The following is a 21,248-nucleotide window of genomic DNA, read 5'->3' as shown; positions in this document are numbered from 1 at the left end:
ATAGTCTAATAGAAAATGATTAACAATGTAAAGAATTGTCAATTCTGAAATCCAGAATTAAATATGTTTATTGACATATATAAAACAGTGACAGGTGTTTTAATTTCCAGATGAGGCATTTGGCTTGATGGTTGTGTCCTTAAGAGTATGGTGGCAGAGTTTCCTGAAATGTGACTGACGGCACATGAAGCCGCAGGCAGTGTGTGTGTCTCTGTGGAGCAGTTGAGACTGTCCGTTGGCAAACCCACAGCTTGTGCCTGCTGGTTCCCATCTGATAGCATCCTCTGTATCTTTGTCATGTGACAATATTATCAGGAATACCAGTCATCTCTGTGTCTGTACTGTGTCCTGTATGGTATTAGAGCTGTTGTTGAGTTGTTGTTGAGGGTGTTTTCAGTCTCAGTCTTATTCACCCAGAGTCTTCAGGGTTCTGGTCCCGAACAGTATTGGTTACCATGGAAACAGTCTAGACAGAACTGGAAATCAACAGCCGTCTGGTGACAAATTCAGCCAAGTCTTTACCTCCAAAGCACAGATAACCCTCTTCACCTACTCCAGTGGCAGAATACTCTCTGAAACAGAAGATTTCTATAATTTGTCAATATTCACTTCCCTCTCTATCCATCCCTCCCATCTAACATCATTCTCTTCATGAGTGTGTGTCGTGTGTGAGGTACTCACGTGTGGGTATTAGTTTTAGGGCACGGCTGAAGTATCGGGGAAGTAGTTTCCCCTCAGTGTCCCCAGGTGTCAGCAATACACCGTTCTCGGACCAGAAGAACTGGATACCCTCTGCAGAAGAAACAAAAACACACAAAGGAAAATACTCATGCATTTAGACATGAGAGCACTACAATGGCAGCACTCTGCTACTGTAAATGACCTCGGTTGAGCTTACCAGACAATGCTTTGGGGACGTCAATGAATATGGCCAAGTCACAGTCTCTCCTCATGCCTGAAGCAAAAAGATACAGACATCAAAACGAAGCCCATCTATGACAGGCTCTATGAGAAGTTACCCAGACCCAGATTAAGCCAATTCAGGGACTAAAAGCACTTTAGGAAATCCTTTATTGAACATGCTTTTAAATCCAGGAGTAGGCTATGATCCAGGAGTATTTCAGCCAAAATACTTTCACAGTGCTTTCTCCCCCATCTCCCTTACCGCTGATGACCCCGTCCTCCCCCGGTAGGCCCAGGGCCAGGTGTATGTGTGTTCTGTTCATGCGGCTGAGGCCCTCGGAGCGGATGGAGGGCCAGAGGCGGAGATAGGAGCCATGGATTCCCTCCCTGGGACAATCAGGAGAACCAGGCTGTACAGCCTTCAGGTCCAGATCACACACCTGCCCAGACAGACAGACACACAGCAGACCCTTACTACTGACACTAGACCTGGCACTGTTTAGCCATTGTTTATGACCCCATCATGCTCCACCTAGGGATGCGTCAGAAATGGCACCCTATTCTCTATAGTGCACAAGTCTTGACCCTAAGTGGGCTGAGCTCTGGCCAAAATAAGTGCACTATATTGGAAATAGGGTGCCCTAGATATTTTTCCTACCTGCACAGAGTGTCCCTGATTGGCTCGGATCTGCAGCCGTCCGTCCTCAGGGTGAGGGCGGAGCTTGAATCGCTGCTTGTCATTGGTGGCCACAACTCTCTCCACATCCTCCAATGAGAAGGCGTGGAACTGTGCATGAGCCAGTAGGTCCTCCACAAATAGGAAGCCATCTAGGGACAATGAGGGACAGCATTATTATTCAGACCTAAATGAGGAGTACAGATTGTAGATTACACGTCATGTTATTTATGCAGCAATATGAAATGCTGGTACAGTGGTAACTATTATAAGATAGACAAAATGCAGCCAAATAAACTGCTTTTATACCAGGATTCATGTGAAGTCCCATTTGATTGGCTCCATGGCGCAGGGCAAAGGACAAAGACTTGGAGAGGCGGACATCCTTGTCCTGAAAAGCAACACATGCACACAGGTTGTGACCCACGTAAAAAAATACTACAGTATAGTATGGTAAATACTATAGTTTTCACTGTAGTGTTTTTGCAGACTTTAGTCCAACAATACTGTAGTGTATACTGTAGCAATTACTGTATAAATACTCCAGTAAAATAAAACTTTAGTATATACTATAGTGATGACTGTAGTGTTTTTGAGGATTGTAGTATACTGTAGTATTTACGCGTACATTACTGTAGTAAAGGGGTGTCGAACTCATTCAAATCAAATATATCCATAGTTTTTGAAATTTTCGATGTGCCTTAGCGAACTGGACAGTCAAGAACCTGTATCAATATATGTCCATTGACTGTGCTCAGTGATTATTAGCGAGCTCGACAGTCAAGAAACTGTATCAATCAATATAAGTTCAAATCAAATCAAATTTTATTGGTCACATACACATGATTAGCAGATGTTAATGCGAGTGTAGCGAAATGCTTGTGCTTCTAGTTCCGAGAATGCAGTAATAACCAACGAGTAATCTAACCTAACAATTCACAACTACCTTATACACACAAGTGTAAAGGGATAAAGAATATGTACATAAAGATATATGAATGAGTGATGGTACAGAACGGCATTGGCAAGATGCAGTAGATGGTATCGATAACAGTATATACATATGAGATGAGTAATGTAGGGTATGTAAACATATAAAAGTGGCCTTGTTTAAAGAACAAAATACTGCATAGTTTCCTAGGAACGCGAAGCGAGGCGGCCATCTCTGTCGGCGCCGGAAAATCAAGTTCATTGTCATTTCTACACAGTTTTGGCCCGTATGTTTGACACCCCTGCTATAGTAGACCTATTTACTATAGTGTTGTTGTTTTATTATATTTGACATAGAAGTTCTCCTTCAGGGAACCTACTGGAGAAAAACTAAAACAGCACATTTTCCATAACCTGTAGTTAGGCCAGGGGTCTGACTCAGAGCTTCTGCTCTTTCTATAACCTGTAGGGAAAACAATATCTCCAGATGCTTTCCTGTACCCTGCTACTAGCTATAATATAACTGGAGAAGGAATAATGCAATATATAGAAATAGGGTACAGCCCAAACGGGACTAATATCTGTCTCTCTCCTCTTACCTCTACACGATTACCTCGCCTCCCCCTTCCTCCACGTCCTCTTCCTCCACGGTCCATGTACAGTTATTTCTGTCGGTTTAACGTGGAATGGATCTCTCTCAACTGTCATTACAGTAGGCTACACAGCAAGGCAAGCTACCACAATGATTCAAATGGTATGGTGCCCGACATGCCTACTAAACATGCCAATTGCCATGCGTACTAAAGATATGTTCGCACATTCAAAGCGCAATGTTGAATGTTCGCAAGTAAGCACAATCAACAACTGTGGTCGTACAACTCACTGGCAAAATAAACATTTACATATATGGTAAAAACAGAACGAAATGTAAACAAGCAGGCACATTCCACTTCCACTTTGTTCAGACTCCAACCAGTAGGTGGCAGTAAGTTACTTTATCTCTTTGTTTTGTGTCAATAAAGCCAGGATAGAGGCTACGTCTTTAGCAGGTAAGAATATATTGTAGCAGCTGGCCAATGATTGAGTGAAATATAACAATCATGTTTCTAACTACATTTTGGTACATGTCCCTATAAAGCCTTTATGAAGTGATATAAAACATGTTTATTTAGAGATGTACGGGCTAATATTTTCATAATTCAGTGTCAGCAAGCTAACAGTTAGCTGGCTAACATTGGGCCAGCTAGCATCAAAACAGCTGTAAACATTCAAATACATGAATCACTAATGTTTATCGCGCACTTACTCGCTACTAAGAACCTGTAATGTTTTCTAGTTATGAACAACAGTGCTTGATGTGTAGCTATCGAAAATGACTGATCGTTATGTCTTGCCTGCAGCGCTTGTTGGGAAGAGAAGCATGAGGGGTTTCTTGCCTTCACCAAGCATACAACCAATGCCTGACGACTAAGGTCGGAAGCGATAGCCTTTTTTAGAATGTTTTAGAGTTTAATACTTATACACTCGTCTCTAACATGTAACGTTAGGCTCAACGTTCTGTATATGGTTGGTATTTCCGGTTTTTATTTTGAATAGTGATTATGGCTGAGCCTAACCGAATCACACAGCTGATTGCAAGGACACGTGCTTTGGTCGACTATGTTCGGTTACATTCTGCTATTGTTGACATATTGTGCATCACCTCCCATACATGAAGAGATTGAAAATACAATTGACAACCTACCGGTGTCGCAAAAAATTGGGTAAACAACCCTTTCTTGTGGATACCCTGCCTCCACCTCTTACCGCCAAAAGGACCAACAGCATGTACAACCGGTAGAGTAAGTGTAAATGTCATTTTATTGGCCTGTAGAGACTACTGCATCTTTTCTAGGGCGACTTCAGTCAGACTGATAATCCATGGAGTAACCATGGCAAGTCTGATGTTTAGACAAGGGTGGCGAGTCCAATCAGAGTTCTCTGAAGTATATTGATTGCCAGTGTGATGGAGCACACTGTAACACTTCAGTAGGTGCTTGGTTCTTTGTTTCTTACATGTCATCCTATCCATCAGACTCCCTTGTAACTCATTCTCCTCTCTCTCTTCCTTCTCTCCTTCCTATGTCCCCCTCTCCCTCCCCTTTCTCTCTCTCCACAGACATGGAGTTCCCCCAACACTCCCTGCAGCTTCTGTCAGGTCTGCGTTCTCAGCGTCAGCGTAGGTTCCTGTGCGACTGCACCGTCCTCGTGGGTTCCTCCCGTTTCCTGGCCCACCGGGCTGTCCTGGCCTCCTGCTCTCCATTCTTCCACATGTTCTACTCCGATCCCCCTGGGTCCGCTGGTGCTGGCGGGGCCAGCTCAGTCACGCTGGACGGAGATATCGTGACAGCAGCGGCGTTCGGTCTGTTGTTAGACTTCATGTACGAAGGCGTGCTGAGGTTGGAGACCCCTCCCCCAGCAGAGGACGTGCTGGCGGCGGCGAGCTTCCTCCACATGAACGAGGTGGTCCGGGTGTGTAAGAGACGGCTACAGCACCGACCACCACCGGCTGAGGCAGACAGCACGCGCCCGGAGGAGAGTGGAGTGGCAGCAGTGGGCGGTAATGGACCCGGGGTTGGCATGGCAACAGGAGCGGCCAAAGCGGTGGCGATGTCAGTGTCTCAGTCTGCATCAATGGCGTTGCAGAGAAGCCAGTTGGGCTCTTCTACAAGGTCAGAGAGGAGAGTGGAGGTTCCGGCGCACGCTCCTCTGAGTCCGGACATGGCCGACACTACCCAGCCTGGCATGGACCACGCTCTCACTCATGTGGGTGAGCTGGTTACCCTCTCCTCCGGTCCCTCTCTCCGACTGGGGGGTCTGAGTCAGGGAGAGGGTCAGGGAGGCTCGGCCCTCTGCAGCCCCTGCAGCTCCACAGAGTCATACAGTCACAGTAGCCACCAGCGCCAGCCCTCTTCATCAGCGGCATCACCAGTGGTACCTGTGACCCAGACTGATGGCTCCAGCTCCATGGTGGGGATACTGACCCAGTCTGACCACAGCAGCTCCTCCAGTCCAGAACATGACAGCCATAACCCTGTCTCTGACAACAAGAGTACAGTCATCACACCAGGCATGCAATGCCAGCAGCATGGTCTCAGTATCAACACACACCCTCAGATTAGAATACAGCATTCACTGTCACTACACCTCACCTCACCTCCCAACCTGAACCATGTAACCCATCAGGGCCAAACCTCGACCCTGTCCAGGCCTGAAGGGCTGCAGCATGGGGGGTCAGAGAGGGAGAGCAGGGAGGTTAGTGAACACTCTAACATGGGGACTGTGGGAGTGGAGGAGCCCCTGGCAGGGAGAGGAGAAGTGGAGCAGGAGGATGGGGTGAAGGTAAAGGTGGAGGCCATAGTGATCTCAGATGAGGAGTTTGAGGAGATGGAAGGAGTGGTGATGAGGAGAGGAATAGAGGGGAGAGAACGAGGGATGATGATGGAGGTAGAGGACAGGAATGACTTTGATGATGATAGCCACAGAGATGAACTGAATAACCCCCACTTCCTCCCTTTTCACCCCCACCATGCCTTACTCCAGATGACCCACTCCCACCCCTCTGAGCCTCTCTCCTTCCCCCTCTCCCCCTCCGGACCCGGCACCACCTCCTCTGACGCTCCCCCTTTCCCCTCCTCCCTCTTCCCCTCTGTGGGCCAACATTCTGACCAGCCCGCCTACTTCCAGGATTCCATGGGGAACTACGTTGAAGACGTCCCCACGTGCAGCGTCTGCGGGAAGACGTTCTCGTGCGCGTACACCCTGAGGCGACACGCCATTGTGCACACGCGCGAGCGCCCCTACGAGTGCCGCTACTGTTACCGTAGCTACACGCAGTCAGGTGACCTGTACCGCCACATTAGGAAGGCTCATGACTCCAGCCTGCCAGCCAAACGCAGTAAGGGAGACACTGAGGAGGGCCAGCCTCCACACAGCTAGCTGTATACTTCTCCATACTAAAGAGAATTAAACATTATTTATGCCTTCCCCCTTCCAACACCAGACATCCTGGTCTTGCATGTCCGATCTGGGATACATTCAAAATGACTTTCCAAATGGTCTGAAAAATGCCAGAGGCCCAGACCTAGTGCCCAGACCTAGTGCGCAGGTTGAGGGAGGATTTAGAGCGTGTCGCCCAGATGTTGCCCTCCACCAGGATGGTCTTTTCAGACCTAGTGCCCAGACCTAGTGCGCAGGTTGAGGGAGGATTTAGAGCGTGTCGCCCAGATGTTGCTCTCCACCAGGATGGTCTTTTCAGACCTAGTGCGCAGGTTGAGGGAGGATTTAGAGCGTGTCGCCCAGATGTTGCCCTCCACCAGGATGGTCTTTTCAGACCTAGTGCTCAGACCTAGTGCGCAGGTTGAGGGAGGATTTAGAGCGTGTCGCCCAGATGTTGCCCTCCACCAGGATGGTCTTTTCAGACCTAGTGCGCAGGTTGAGGGAGGATTTAGAGCGTGTCGCCCAGATGTTGCCCTCCACCAGGATGGTCTTTTCAGACCTAGTGCTCAGACCTAGTGCGCAGGTTGAGGGAGGATTTAGAGCGTGTCGCCCAGATGTTGCCCTCCACCAGGATGGTCTTTTCAGACCTAGTGCGCAGGTTGAGGGAGGATTTAGAGCGTGTCGCCCAGATGTTGCCCTCCACCAGGATGGTCTTTTCAGACCTAGTGCGCAGGTTGAGGGAGGATTTAGAGCGTGTCGCCCAGATGTTGCCCTCCACCAGGATGGTCTTTTCAGACCTAGTGGTGAGACAGGTGGTGCAAGCCAGACATGCACATGCCCGGGAATGAGCAGACCTGGCACTTGGTCAACTAGCTGGGTCTGCATTCCTGAGGGACAGGGGCCAGTGGTGTTTTAGCTATTTTAAATGGGACTTTCAAGACTTCTGTCTTTTACACATGTATCTGTACCAGATGTCTTACTATGACCTCAGTGCCAAAATAATTTGTGTACTGTACTACAGGTAACTGCCAAAATATAGAAACATAAGTAAATGAGAGACAAAGCATATTAAAAGCAGGGGCTTCCACACAGGTGTAGTTCCTGAGTTAATTAAGCAATAACATCCCATCATGCTTATGGTCATGTATAAAAATGCTGGGCAGGCCATTATTTTGGCTACCATGGCCATGCCCCCATCCACAGGCGGGAGGGGTTACTGAATGGTTTGATGAGATGTAAACCATATGCCATGGCCGTCTCAGTCACCAGATATCAACCCAACTGAACAGTTATGGGAGATTCTGGAGTGGTGCCTGAGACAGCATTTTCCACCACCATCAACAAAATACCAGATGGAATTTCTTGTGGAAGAATGGTGTTGCATCCCTCCACTAGAGTTCCAGACACTTGTAGAATCTATGCCAAGGTGCATTGAAGTTGTTCTGGCTCGTGGAGGCCCAACGCCCTATTAAGATGCTTTATGTTGGTGTTTCCTTAATTTTGGCAGTTACCTGTATGTTATAATATATTCTAGATAGAAATCGGCAGTTGTCAAGGGTACAGTTTTTGTCAACACTAATAGCATAATTGTCTGATACTGATACAATAATCTCCATTGTTGCCAACTTTCACAATTGGATGAGTATCATTACTACTTCATTGCTTTGAATAGAACATGGACAGTTCTTCAGTCCAACATATTTAGATATTTCTTTCCATTGGAGTATTGTTCAATAAATGACTTCAACACAATTACAATGGCCTATAATATGAGTAGAATTGTTGACAGAAATATACAACAAAAAGAACATGGTACAATGGCTACAGAGGTCACAAGAAGCAGCAAGCACAGTTCACCCCATGGATCTGTAAAAGATAGACACTCCATTACAACACTGTAAGGAGTATTCTACCCATTGTCTGGCCATTATTCCTATTTTCACAAGCTAAGCAATGGCTACTGAACACAACCAATGTGTTGAGGCAGTCTTCGGGCTGCAGCAGGAAAATGAGGGTAGAGAAGGCATTGATCTTTGCTTAGGCCTCTTCCATGTCAGTCATCCACTGGCATGTGTATCTGTCAAAGATGAATCATGTGTTATTCCACAGGGGCTACATATGGTAACGCATGCTAATGGTCCTCTTAAAACAAATGATTGTTTTGCACACTCACCACTTTTGCCAGATCCGGCCAGGTCATTGCCATGACGATGCTGTCATCAGAGTGTTGGTTTTCCACAACGGTTTATGTACAGAATGCATGAATGCAGCTACTGCTGCCTCAATGTACCATGTTTTCAGTCTTTGATGGTGGCTGTAAAGAACTGGGACACCTCTGCAGGGTAGTAGGTGAACAGGGTGGCATTCTGCCTGTCTCACTGAGTCCAGCTGTAACGTGGTCACACTGCAATTGGATGACATCCTGAAAGCGAGGGGCAAAATGTCAGAAACATGTATATGGCTCATATGCACTATTATAGATTACAATACATTCCATTTATGGGCATTTGGGCCATCACACGTTGTTCCTATGTTTATCTTTAGCGGTTGTTACTTTCCACTTCCTCTCTCTTGCAACGTCATTTGAGTAGTCAGGATTTAGCGCAAAGACACACCTTGACCAGAACAGAAGGCAAGTTAGCTGGCTAAGGCATTGATCTTCCTTTGTAATATACCCCTCTGCGGATTTCAGCTTTAAGGAAAATGTATGCACTGCCGTGAATAAATATAAGATAAAACAGACCATTGACAAACCTATGATAACAGTATAATTGGCAAACGTTAGCTAGCTAGCGTGTCTTCAACAATGCAATGGACTGATTCCCAAGCTCAGCCTGCAATATTTTCTAGGGCACTTTCGCAAACAAAAATAATCAAAACATTTGGTTGACAATATTGATACAGTGTGTGGACTGAAAAACACAGTTACACTGTGTATATATATAAAACTCATAAACATATATTTCCCTATCTACCTTTCAAAGGTTTTCCTCCAACTTCCACGTGGGCAAGTAAACTTTGACGTGTTGGATAAGAGCTTCTTCTTCACCACAGGAAGACATGTTTTTTGGCGCGTGCAGTCAACTAATTTGGGGTATGTTGCCCCTTCTTATTTATTTTTTATTTCACCTTTATTTTACCAGGTAGGCCAGTTGAGAACAAGTTCTTATTTACAAATGCGACTTGGCCAAGATAAAGCAAAGCAGTGCGACACACAGAGCTACACATGGGATAAACAAACGTACAGTCAATAACACAATAGGAAAATCTATATACAGTGTGTGCAAATGTAGTAAGATTAGGGAGGTAAAGGCAATAAATAGGCCATAGTGGCAAAATAATTACAATTTAGCACTAACACCGTAGGATTATATGTGCAGAAGATGAACTTGCAAGTAGAGATACTGGGGTGCAAAGGAGCAAAATAATAAATAACAATATGGGGATGAGGTAGTTGGGTGGGCTATTTACAGATGGGCTGTGTACACGTGCAATGATCGGTAAGCTGCTCTGACAGCTGATGCTTAAAGTTGGTGAGGGAGATATAAGACTCCAGCTTCAGTGATTTTTGCAATTCGTTCCAGTCATTGGCAGCAGAGAACTGGAAGGAAAGTCGGCCAAAGCAGGAGTTGGCTTTGGGGATGACCAGTGAAATAAACCTGCTGGAGCGCGTGCTACAGGTGGGTGCTGCTATGGTGACCAGTGAACTGAGATAAGGTGGGGCTTTACCTTTAAGACTTATAGATGACCTGGAGCCAGTGGGTTTGGCGACGAATATGAAGCAAGGGCCAGTCAACAAGAGCATACAGGTCGCAGTGGTGGGTAGCATATGGGGCTTTGGTGACAAAACAGATGGCACTGTGATAGACTGCATCCAATTCGCTGAGTAGAATGTTGGAGGCTATTTTGTAAATGACATCACCGAAGTCAAGGATCAATAGTCACTCAGTTTTACGAGGGTATGTTTGGCAGCATGAGTGAAGGATGCTTTGTTGCGAAATAGGAAGCCGATTCTAGATTTAATTTTGGATTGGAGATGCTTAATGTGAGTCTGGAAGGAGAGTTTACAGTCTAACCAGACACCTAGGTATTTATAGTTGTCCACATATTTTAAGACAGAACCGTCCAGAGTAGTGATGCTGGACGGGCGGGCGGGTACGGGCAGCGATCGGTTGAAGAGCATGCATTTAGTGTTACTTGCATTTAAGTGCAGTTGGAGGCCACGGAAGGAGAGTTGTATGGCATTGAAACTCGTCTGGAGGTTTGTTAACACAGTGTCCAAAGAAGGGATAGATGTATACAGAATAGTGTTGTCTGCGTAAAGGTGGATCAGAGAATCATCAGCAGCAAGAGCGACATCATTGATGTATACAGAGAAAAGAGTCGGCCCGAGAATTGAATCCTGTGACACCCCCATGGAGACTGCCAGTCTCATTCCCTTTATTCTCATATTCTCCTTGTGTTCTCCCATTCCCTTTTCTCCCCCCCCCCATCATGTTCAATTTCCTCCTCCTCCTCTCCTGTTGCTCCCTCCTCCATACTGAGTCATACCAGACTCTCCTCTTCTCCTGTTGCTCCCTCCTCCATACTGAGTCAGACCAGACTCTCCTATTCTCCTGTTGCTCCCTCCTCCACACCGAGTCAGACCAGACTCTCCTAATCTCCTGTTGCTCCCTCCTCCACACAGAGTCAGACCAGACTCTCTTCTTCTCCTGTTGCTCCCTCCTTCACAGTGATTCAGACCACTCTCCTCTTCTCCTTCTGTGGCCTCCATGTCATTCTCTCTTACTTCTTTATCTCTGGCTACTTCCTCCCTATGACTCCCTGACTCAATTTGACTTATTGACTCCCCCTTTTAACTCATTGTCTATGCCCTATGACTCCCTGATTCCTGATTTGACTTGATTCCTCCATTTGACTCACCAACCCCTCCCTATGACTCAGGGACTCCTACTCCTTCTGTTTGTCTTGCTCTTTGCCTCCGATGTCAGCTTTGTACCATAGAGGCAGAAAATACTGAAGCCTCAGCAATAACCTCCCCGGATCCTGCAGAGGACCTGTCTGTTGCGCTATGCCCCGCTCTTCCTCCCTTCTTCCTCTTCTCCCTGCTGCTGACACTGTCTTTACTTTGCTTGTGGAGCAAGAAGACTTTCAATATCATCATCCTCATCTGTAACGGGATCTACAGACCATGAATAACCCTTCAGGGTTCTGCTGCTCGGTCCATGTCCACTTGACAGATGCACTGCACACACACACACACAGATTTGAGTTCAACAATTACATTTAACAGGCAGCTAGGGCCAATGTTGACCCTTAGCTTGGGTTTAGTTGCTGGTACATTGTTAGTTAGTGTACAGTTGAGCAAGTTTAGATTGTATGAAGCAATGGTTCTTACCTGGTTTGATGTCCAGCTCATGTGCCAGATCGCTGCTCTTCTCTCTCCACAAGGTTACTCTGCAGCTTCATCCTCCCGCGCTCACTGTGGGGAGGAGGACACGACAGAACAGAGCTATTGAACATGCTCTGATTTATTTTATTTCCTGTGCTTCCTGACATGGATTATTCCATAATACCCTAGTGGTGGACAGACAGTGAGCCTGCCCTACAGTGCAGTTAACAAAAACGGATTGTCTCATAATCAAAACAACAATGTTGAAAAAGCAAATTGACCAACAAATAAAACAACCTTTCATGTCATACTAGTACAAGTCACAGCAATCATTCAACCCCTGTATAATCTCAAATGAAATGAAAGTTTTATATGAAATGATGATTGACAGTTCTCTCGCTCTCACCTCTGTAGCAGAAGTTCTGGTCCCTGTTTTGTATAACCACCTCGGTTCTCCCCGACACCGTCCATATACCAGGTAGACATAATTTCTCTTTCACTGTGGGCATGGCAGGGACCACAAAACTTTTGAAATGAAAGGCTCACAAGCACAGCCTGGGATTAACATGGATTAAGGGTTGGTTGTATTGCTCTCTACTAAGGGGAGGAACAGGGGGCATATGGACCTCACTGTCGTCACAGATGAATTGAGGAAACCTATCTTTGCTGTCATCACCATCTATGAGTAAGAAAATATATGGAAGAAATAACGTTACACTAATGAATAACCTCCATAAAATTAAAGTAATGTAATTTGAATATCTAATAGTCAATAATTAACTTTCATATTTAGGAGAGTTTATCTTAATGCAAATGCACAGGACTAATTATAATCAGAGAGGAATACAACTTTGTTGTAGTACAGTCCTTTAGTAATTTCACACGGAACATGGACGCGATACGTATAGACATGGGGGACGTATTTTCATGTAACACTGGCTACACTGACAGCTCAACTTCCTTTGAAATGAAAGCGCATCAACACTTGTCCACACACCGATCTTTCTTAATGACAATAGACATGTTGTAGTCAGTTTACATGTTGGTAAAAGGAGTAAGAATTGTCCGTAATCACTCAATCGCTAACGTCAACATCAGATCTCAAACATGATACGTGTAAATCTGTGAAAAACGTCCCCCTTCTTTCACCTGTCAGCTATAATCCTGTTAGATAAAATCACATCAGAGCGGCGGAAACAAGGAAGCATAGAGGACACAAGACTGAGAAGGCACCACGACATGGTTAAGCTTCGATGGTCGGTTGTGGGATCGCGTGGAGAAGACGTGACGCTACCTGCCCATAGTTCTGAACACCGTTCTCGTGTTCTCCATCACCACGGAGGTGGGTTACCTGGTCCTGGTCGAGGCGCCGCTCCAACTGGACCAGAACAAGACCCAGTGGTCTACTGTGTGGAAGACTGCACCTCCTCCCGCAGTACTTCATGTTGGGAAATATCACATGGAACGCCTCGTTGTTTGTGAAAACCAGGCCCAGCATCAAAGGTGTGTTTCTTGGCTCAGAAGGAATCGCGCAAGGCTGGAGGTAATCTAAATAGACAAAGTGGTTCATCATTAGGACTAACAAACTGTTCAGACTGTTTTAATCACTTGACTGTGTGTTGAGACTACGCAATGATGGCCAGAGGTACCTCATCAATAGGCTAGCGATATTCAGAAAATGTTCTGGAGCAGAGATTGATCTCATCATTCAAATATTATTTCCCCAGTGTTCATTACCTGTTATCTGCAGTTATTACATTGTAACACACCTTTACTTGACCCACAGGTACAGCTACACATGTGAGACCCACACTCCCCCACAGTGCTCCCTCTGCTATGACAGTAAGGTGTGTGTTCTGAGACGAGACCACCACTGTGTGTTCTTCGGCCAGTGTGTGGGCTTCCGTAACTACCACTACTTCCTCAGCTGTCTGCTGTTCATGTGGACGGGGCTGCTGTACACTGTAGTGGTGAACACAGGTCTGCATCATTATCCTGAAGGAAGGAGTCACGCTGCACAGCATCCTGCTACAACCCATGCCCTGGATCATGCTCGTCTCTGGTTAGACTGGGAGGGAGAGAGGGGGAGGGTGTATGTTCAGAGAGAGAGAGCAAGGGAGAACCGAGCGAGTGAGAGGTGTGTATGTGAGCGAGAGAGAGAGAGAAAGGGTATGTGTATCTGTATGTGCAACCTGGTCTCAGAGCATTTCGTATTATTCAGTACGTAAATCCGTCACACTCCATTTAGTATGATATGTTTCATATGGTATGTATTAATGTGTGGATGTACATCCCCAATTTCATGTGACATGTTACGATTTACAATTTGTATTATAGTTTACGAATGTACAAAGCATATAATATGTTACAAATTTGCAAATGTACTATTTGTTACGAATTTACTGAAAGTATGAAATGTTACGAATTCTAGCAAGGTGGCTAACATTAGCTAGCTGGCTAACGTTAACTAGGTTAGGGTTAAGTTTATGAGTTAGGTTAAAGGATTAAGGTTAGGGTTAGCAAACATGCTAAGTAGTTGCAAAGTATCTAAAAAGTAGTAAGTAGTTGAAAAGTTGCTAATTAGCTAAAATGCTTAAGTTGTCCCTGATGGGATTCATTATACGCCCACACATACACCTGGACAACCACCTTCGTTTTGTTTTTTCCTTAAAGGAAAATGCCACCCCAAAACTATCTTTTGGTATTTGTTTCATTTGCTTTGTCTTCTAAGTTAGCCTTAGTGTTTATATGCTTAGAAGTATGCTTGTTAATGCTTGTTAATACTTGTAACTGAAGTTTTATGCCTTGTGTGTGAATCCATGCAATTTCTGAAGCAAAAATGTTGCTAAGAATGTCTGGGAGTGGCAAGAGGAACATGAAAATGAGCTGTTATTAGCAGAGATATTTGGAACTCTCTGTTATTGGTCTATTAACTAATTTAGGCCAAAACCACCACCAAAACCAAGTGAATCCAGGTTAAAGCTATGATCCCTTATTGATGTCACTTGTTAAATCCACTCCAATCAGTTTAGGTGAAGGGGAGGAGGCAGGTTAAAGAAGGATTTTTAAGCCTTTAGACAATTAAGACATGGATTGTGTACGTGTGCCACCGAATGGGCAAGGCAAAAGATTGAAGTGCCTTTGAACAGGGTATGGTAGTAGGGGCTAGGCGCACTGGTTTGGGTCAAGAACTGCAACGCTGCTGCTTTGTTTTTTACAACTTGTAGAGGTGAGGGGGGTACAACTCAATATTAGGAAGGTGTTCCAAATGTTTGTTATACTCAGTGTATGTGATGTGTTTGAGTTTCACTATCTCTGAATAAATGTCAAACTATTGATTATGCTTTGACCTCCTTCTCTATCAATATTGTCTTAAGGGTATATCTACTAGGTAATGTAGCACTCAGCATTTGACATTTAAAATATGTATTAACACACTCATACTTATTGGTCAGTGGCACTCCTGCTACAATTATTTTGTGCTCCTAATGGATGCATTTGGATAAAAATGAAATAAAAAGGTATTTATTGGAATTGTGTCTCTCTGTGTGTCTTGGTACTATAGTATATTATTAGTGACATAATGGCGTATGCATAACATATGTAGCTCTCTCGTGTTTATTATGATAAATACATATCTGGACCCTGAAACTGGAGCTCACTCCTTGGTGCGCCCCACCCAATTGGCGCGCTCACTGATGGTGGCACCAAGAACGCACGGTAAACACCCCTCGTGACGGAGCCTCGAAAACACTGGAACAGACTGGGCGCGAAGGAGAGATGATGGGAATGGGATATTCTGGAAGCAGTACAGACTTGCGATGACGTGACTTTTAAAACAATAGGCTATTTATTGTATGCAAGGATGGAATGTTTTCGCAAAAAGCCCCTCTTGCCTCTCGGTTCCGTGGAGGAAGTGTTAGAGATGCCCGCGGAAGATGTTGAGCTTCTGGCAAAAGAGAGTGGGAAATAATGAGTGCAGGGATGATGAGGCTGACAGTACAAATATATGGCTGCACGTAAAGAACTAGCTTTCCCTGAGAGTGCATCAGATTGAATGTTGTTCATGCTACATCAGATATCAACCGGAGAACCGACACTGCTATGGTGATCGAGATATGAGCAGAGGGAACAGTGTCGAGATGAAGGCAGCGGTGATAGAGCATCATTAAACAGAGACCCAGTCTGCGGTCCATCCACCAACGGTTCAGATGAACACTCAGGACCTGCAGAGAAGTGAGAGGAGAAAGTACTGTATACGGTTTGACTTTGTCCTAAAAATATAGACTTGAAGAGATATTACAGTGAGAAACACTGAACCCAACAGCAGAATGACTGAATACACCAGGCCTTTACTGTTGAACACCTGCCAACCATAAAAACACTCAATCTTTGCATCTGGGAACCTCAAGGGTATAGCGTCTAGCAGCTTTTTGGTTTGTCAACCAGAACCACACAGAAACGAATCAACACCAAAAAATATGTCCCTACCTCTGATCCATAGTCGACCACCAGAGTGCGCAGGAACCAAGGAAACCCAATTCCCAGAAGCACATCAAAGATATTATTACCAATGGAGATAGAGACAGCCATGTCCCCCATACCTACAAAACAAACACACACACACACACAATAGTCAAAACAAGGCATACAGTTAGACAGGCATGTCCTTCATACCGTACAAAACAAACAAACCAAAAGGCTAACGTCACAACACACACAGACCGTTTAGAATTCCGGTACCTTGTCGTGCGACGATGAGGCTGGCCATACAGTCTGGTACGCTGGTGCCAGCTGCCAGCAAGGTGATGCCCATCACCACCTCAGGGATGCCCAGCGTGAAACTGATAATGGTCACCTGGAAGGGCATTAGGTGACATAGGAGATTATGTGTTATGTGATGTGTGTTTTTATGTGTGAGCTTGTGTATGTGTGCTCTGTAGTCATACCATCCAGACCATAAGGTAGCAGAAGAGTGCGACCCAGAGTGTGGAGGCCAGAAAGGTCAGGAGGTACCAGCGGCTCCAGCGAGGCAGGACACAGTTGGGTATGGTGCAGCAGAGCAGCAGGCACAGTTGCCATGACACCAGCCAGCGCACACACCCACAGTGCCCTCCTGAGGACGGAGGAAGCAGCACCTTGGTTTTCCAGTCATCAATCAATCAAGTGCAACAGTAGTCACAAAGAGCTTTACAGTAACCTGACCTCAACCCACAAAGAGCTTTACAGTAACCTGACCTCAAACTACAAAGAGCTTTACAGTAACCTGACCTCAACCTACAAAGAGCTTTACAGTAACCTGACCTCAACCTACAAAGAGCTTTACAGTAACCTGACCTCAAACTACAAAGAGCTTTACAGTAACCTGACCTCATTCGACAAAGAGCTTTACAGTAACCTGACCTCAAACTACAAAGAGCAAGAAGCAGCAGCAAGGAACCAGACTTTATCATCAGAATAAGTAAGGCAACACTCACCTGGCACTATGAAGGGACTGAAAGGGACCACCTCTTCTTCCTCCAGCTCCTCCTCTTCCTCCTCTTTGGGCTGTAACCCCCCTGTGTTCCCTTCCGGGCCCCCATCCCTGTCTCCGTCCCCCTCCAGGGACTGCCTCTCACTGTCCCCCGCCCCGCCCCACCGCTCTCTATTCCCCATGTGGCCCCATCGTGCTCCTGGCACCGAGCACGGATCAACCTCTGTCTCTGTGTGAGTGAGAAGGTAAGAGACACATTTTCTACGTTTTACAGTTTTTAACTGTTAGAGTAGGAGTATGTCACAACTCGAGCATGGCGCAGGAGAACATTCAACAGCACAATGTTGGCATTCAGCCAGAACAGAGCAACAGGGATGATACAAGCATAGTGTGTGTGTGTGTCTGTGTTTTGTAATTATGCATCCAGCAAAGGCTAAGGCATGGGGGTGTAAGGGAATATGCAATGTATGTGTGAGTGTTTTCTCTTCTATTATAACCATGCGTCCTGCCATGCTAAGTTGTGGACACATACCGCTGTGTGTGTGGTGTTTACCTCAGTGATGACCATGCGTCCTGCCATGCGGAGGCGTGTGTAGGGGGGGAAATGTGGGGTGATCAGGAGACAGAGGCTTGCCTCAGAAGCTCAGCTGGTGAGGCCGCAGACTCATCAACTCATCCACCATCACTACTGCAGAGTCCTGACCTGCACACGAGTCTGGGAGCGGGAGGGAGGAGGAGAGATGGAGGAGGAGGAGAGAGGGAGGGAGAAGGAGAGAGGGAGGGAAAGGAGACAGGGAGGAGGAGGAGAGATGGAGAAGGAGAGAAAAGGAGATGGGGAGGAGGAGATATGGAGGAGGAGAAGGAAGAGAAGGTGGAGGAGAGGGCGGATGGAGAGCATACATTTTCAGTTGAAGGAGCTACTGTATGTCTGATCCAATAGGAATATGTTCCAATCGATTGAAAAAAAATCTGAAGCAATGTGGATACAAGTGTGTGCACACACACACACACACACACACACACACACACACACACACACACAACCAGTGGTAGACACAAACCCACCTCTCTTCAGCAGCACCATGTCAGTGTCACAGTCGACTCCTCCATGCCCAACTGCGGTGGTCCGTCTCAGGGTACTGAAACAGGGCTGACCCCCTCGACCACAGTGCCTTTCCACCCAGCCTGACAGGGATCTGTTGAGCCTACACACAGACACAACACACAGTATCACAACCAACATCTGTCATGGATAGATACTGTACCTTGCTTGTGCTTATAGGAAGAAAATGTTGGGACTCCCGAGTGTTGCAGCGGTCTAAGGCACTGCATCTCAGTGCAAGAGGCGTTACTACAGTCCCTGGTTCGAATCCAGGCTGTATCACGTCCGGACGTGATTGGGAGTCCCATGGGCGGCACACAATTGGCCCAGAGTCGTCCAGGTTTGGCCGGGGTAGGCCGTCATTGTAAATAAGAATTTGTTCCTAACTGACTTGCCTAGTTAAATAAAAAAAATATTGAAGAAATAAGAGGGCGCACTGAACAAACCGCAAACTATAAAATGCACAGGCAAAGCAGTCGATGGATAATGTTACTCACTTCATGATGATAATGTAGTCAGTTACTCACTTCATGATGATAATGTAGTCAGTTACTCACTTCATGATGATAATGTAGTCAGTTACTCACTTCATGATGATAATGTAGTCAGTTACTCACTTCATGATGATAATGTAGCCAGTTACTCACTTCATGATGATAATGTAGCCAGTTACTCACTTCATGATGATAATGTAGACTAGATACATGGAGATCAGTATGATGGTCTCCCACCTACAACACAGAAACACTGTTTAAAAGCACAACCTGTATGTATCACTGAGTTATAAACATGTAGAGAACCCAGTCTTGTTAATGGTCCAGTGTCCTTACCAAATCACTTTGTCGTCATAGATCACCACAATCAGCATCAGTATAGACAGGATGTAGTAGAGAGTATAACGGAGCAGCGGCCACCAGCTCAGAAAGATGGGCTGCAAGAGAACACAACATACTGATTAACAACACCTATCTAAATCCTGTCATATTGCTTTCACCTGTTTCAAATAAGGTGAGTTACCTGTACGGTGAAGATCCCACAGATGCCGATGATGTTGAAGACAGCCCATCCCACGGTGGTGCCTACCCCCAGGTCACCTTTAGTGATGAAGACACCTGGGAGGACAAGAGGAGGATAACACCAATGCATATTGAGCCAATCAGTCCAATCGGTACTCATTTGCAGGCCACTTTTAGTGACCTGGGCCATGATCAGATTGAAATCGTTCTGAAACTTAGCAGATAGAAATGCCATGACTGGAGCTGACGTGATTGTTATTCTATATACCAGAGAGGTATGTTTGTTCTACATCATACATTTCTATCTGAACATTGGCCAAAGATTTGTCCTGCCCAGGATCAAGGATGTAGAATACGGACCAATCAAGGAGGTGAAGAGCTCAGGAGCGGAGCTTCCAGCTGCCATGAACGTTGCCCCGGCAACATCCTCACTAAGTTGAAGATTCTAGAAGAGAGGTTAAGGAGGTTAATGGATAAACAAAGCGGATTTGTAATTTAAAAAAAACTGCAATCAGTGAAGCGGCAATAATGAGGGAAACAAACCACAGGTTGCCATTTATTGAGATGACTCATGTACTGGGTACAGCAATGCAGAGTGGTCAGTAGCTGGCACAACCACACATTTTAAACCTAACCTTAACCACACTGCTAACCCTAATGTCTCACCCTCACCTTAAATTAAGAACAAATAAAATACTTATTAAATCATGACTTTTTACCATATAGCCAATAATGACTTTGCAGCTGGCCCATCTAGCAGAAACCGCTCAGTTCTGCCTCCAAGTCAAGACTCATGACAATAAACGTCAACCTGCAAAGAAACTAACAGAAGTGGGAAGGATTCTTTATTGTCACCTCTGATATCTTCTCCAGTGATGGAACGAAATAGACATCACAGACTATAGCCAGGGCATAGAACATGTAGACCACCTAGGAACATGTAGACCGCCTGAAAAGAAACAGCCTGTCTGTGGACTGAGTTGGATGACATAGAGATTGTTGGGGTACTGTTACAGTAGAATGGTGTACTACGACAGCAGCGTTGAACAAGGTAGTAGGCTACATAGAGATCCTGTTAAATGACTATATACTGTATGTATTCTAATTCCTGATGACATGGTAGGCCACTCACACAGACTACATGGAGAAGAACTGCTCCTTTTCTCCTCTGCTCTGTAGAGAAGACATCTGCTGGAAACTTGTGGATTGCTGAGAGTGAGGGGAGAGAGATTGAGTGTGTTTTCTCTTTAGCAGTGTTCAATATTGTCTCCTAGCAACAGGCCCACAGCTCCTGGCTTAAATGGACTCTTCGGAACATATGTCACTGTCACATGACTCAGCAGCGGCGCTGTGGAGGAGAACACAACAGCAGAAAGCACAACCTACCTCAGACCCCTTGGCCTCGAGCCTAAGCTCACTCACATAGGCCTACTGCACATTTGCACGCACCCTGAACACGCATACACGCTACACACACACTCACGCAAGCAAGCACGTGCGCACACACACACACATACACACCAGACGTGACAAGAGCAGGCGCTGACAACAGGGGTATTGCGTCTATAGGATGGCACTTCAAAAAGCTCAAAATACTGCTACCAGTTTTAGAATGTAGCATTTAGTTGCCTAGCAACATGGACCTCAAAGGGGTATTACTGCGGGTTTAGGCATCTGTCTGAACCCCTTTAAAGACATGATGACTGACAGACAGAGGAATTGACAGATAGGCTAGAGACACTGGATGAGTGAGTGGGAAGCAAAAAGAGAGAGCAGGG

At 45.7% G+C, this 21,248-nt stretch overlaps 3 protein-coding genes, 1 long non-coding RNA gene and 1 pseudogene across 7 annotated transcripts; 2 read left to right on the top strand and 3 right to left on the bottom strand.

Annotated features, from left to right (window-relative positions):
* Positions 1 to 33: 33 nt before the first annotated feature.
* On the bottom strand, positions 34 to 3,479 carry trpt1 (tRNA phosphotransferase 1). The gene is made up of 7 exons (XM_021583408.2): positions 3,109 to 3,479; positions 1,889 to 1,970; positions 1,562 to 1,731; positions 1,166 to 1,343; positions 899 to 955; positions 682 to 792; positions 34 to 572 (listed from the first exon to the last, which is right to left on the bottom strand). Exons 1-7 carry the CDS (start codon positions 3,163 to 3,165, stop codon positions 550 to 552), a joined length of 678 nt encoding a protein of 225 aa, XP_021439083.2. The 5' UTR covers positions 3,166 to 3,479; the 3' UTR covers positions 34 to 549.
* Positions 3,480 to 3,493: 14 nt separating this feature from the next.
* On the top strand, positions 3,494 to 7,501 carry LOC110504642 (zinc finger and BTB domain-containing protein 3). 4 transcript variants are annotated; one of them, XR_005041258.1, is made up of 3 exons: positions 3,494 to 3,558; positions 4,668 to 6,656; positions 6,820 to 7,501. XR_005041258.1 is itself a non-coding variant. In XM_021583405.2 (2 exons), exon 2 carries the CDS (start codon positions 4,670 to 4,672, stop codon positions 6,485 to 6,487), a length of 1,818 nt encoding a protein of 605 aa, XP_021439080.2. In that variant the 5' UTR covers positions 3,494 to 3,558; positions 4,668 to 4,669; the 3' UTR covers positions 6,488 to 7,501. The 4 variants fall into 4 exon arrangements, 2 of the variants coding, with proteins under 2 accessions (XP_021439080.2, XP_021439081.2); XR_005041259.1 differs by having other exon boundaries at positions 4,668 to 7,145; positions 7,208 to 7,501; XM_021583405.2 differs by having other exon boundaries at positions 4,668 to 7,501.
* Positions 7,502 to 8,235: 734 nt separating this feature from the next.
* LOC110504645 (sodium/potassium/calcium exchanger 3-like) lies at positions 8,236 to 20,391 on the bottom strand. The gene is made up of 15 exons (XM_036969674.1): positions 20,326 to 20,391; positions 19,831 to 19,915; positions 19,472 to 19,566; positions 19,285 to 19,385; positions 19,132 to 19,185; positions 18,418 to 18,557; positions 17,357 to 17,581; positions 16,829 to 16,995; positions 16,623 to 16,737; positions 16,371 to 16,483; positions 13,231 to 16,105; positions 12,286 to 12,378; positions 11,886 to 11,969; positions 8,661 to 8,909; positions 8,236 to 8,564 (listed from the first exon to the last, which is right to left on the bottom strand). Exons 1-11 carry the CDS (start codon positions 20,389 to 20,391, stop codon positions 15,944 to 15,946), a joined length of 1,323 nt encoding a protein of 440 aa, XP_036825569.1. The 3' UTR covers positions 8,236 to 8,564; positions 8,661 to 8,909; positions 11,886 to 11,969; positions 12,286 to 12,378; positions 13,231 to 15,943.
* On the top strand, positions 12,500 to 15,217 carry LOC118946007 (annotated as a pseudogene).
* LOC118946079 lies at positions 17,513 to 18,731 on the bottom strand. Its single transcript, XR_005041260.1, has 3 exons — positions 18,418 to 18,731; positions 17,906 to 18,067; positions 17,513 to 17,581 (listed from the first exon to the last, which is right to left on the bottom strand). It is a non-coding gene; the product is annotated as an uncharacterized LOC118946079 (long non-coding RNA).
* Positions 20,392 to 21,248: the final 857 nt, after the last annotated feature.

The sequence above is a fragment of the Oncorhynchus mykiss genome, chromosome 31 (genome assembly GCF_013265735.2).
Source record: "Oncorhynchus mykiss isolate Arlee chromosome 31, USDA_OmykA_1.1, whole genome shotgun sequence".
Lineage (NCBI taxonomy): Eukaryota > Metazoa > Chordata > Actinopteri > Salmoniformes > Salmonidae > Oncorhynchus > Oncorhynchus mykiss.
The sequence above is the reverse complement of the archived record's forward strand: the minus strand, read 5'-3'. Positions and strand labels throughout refer to the sequence as shown.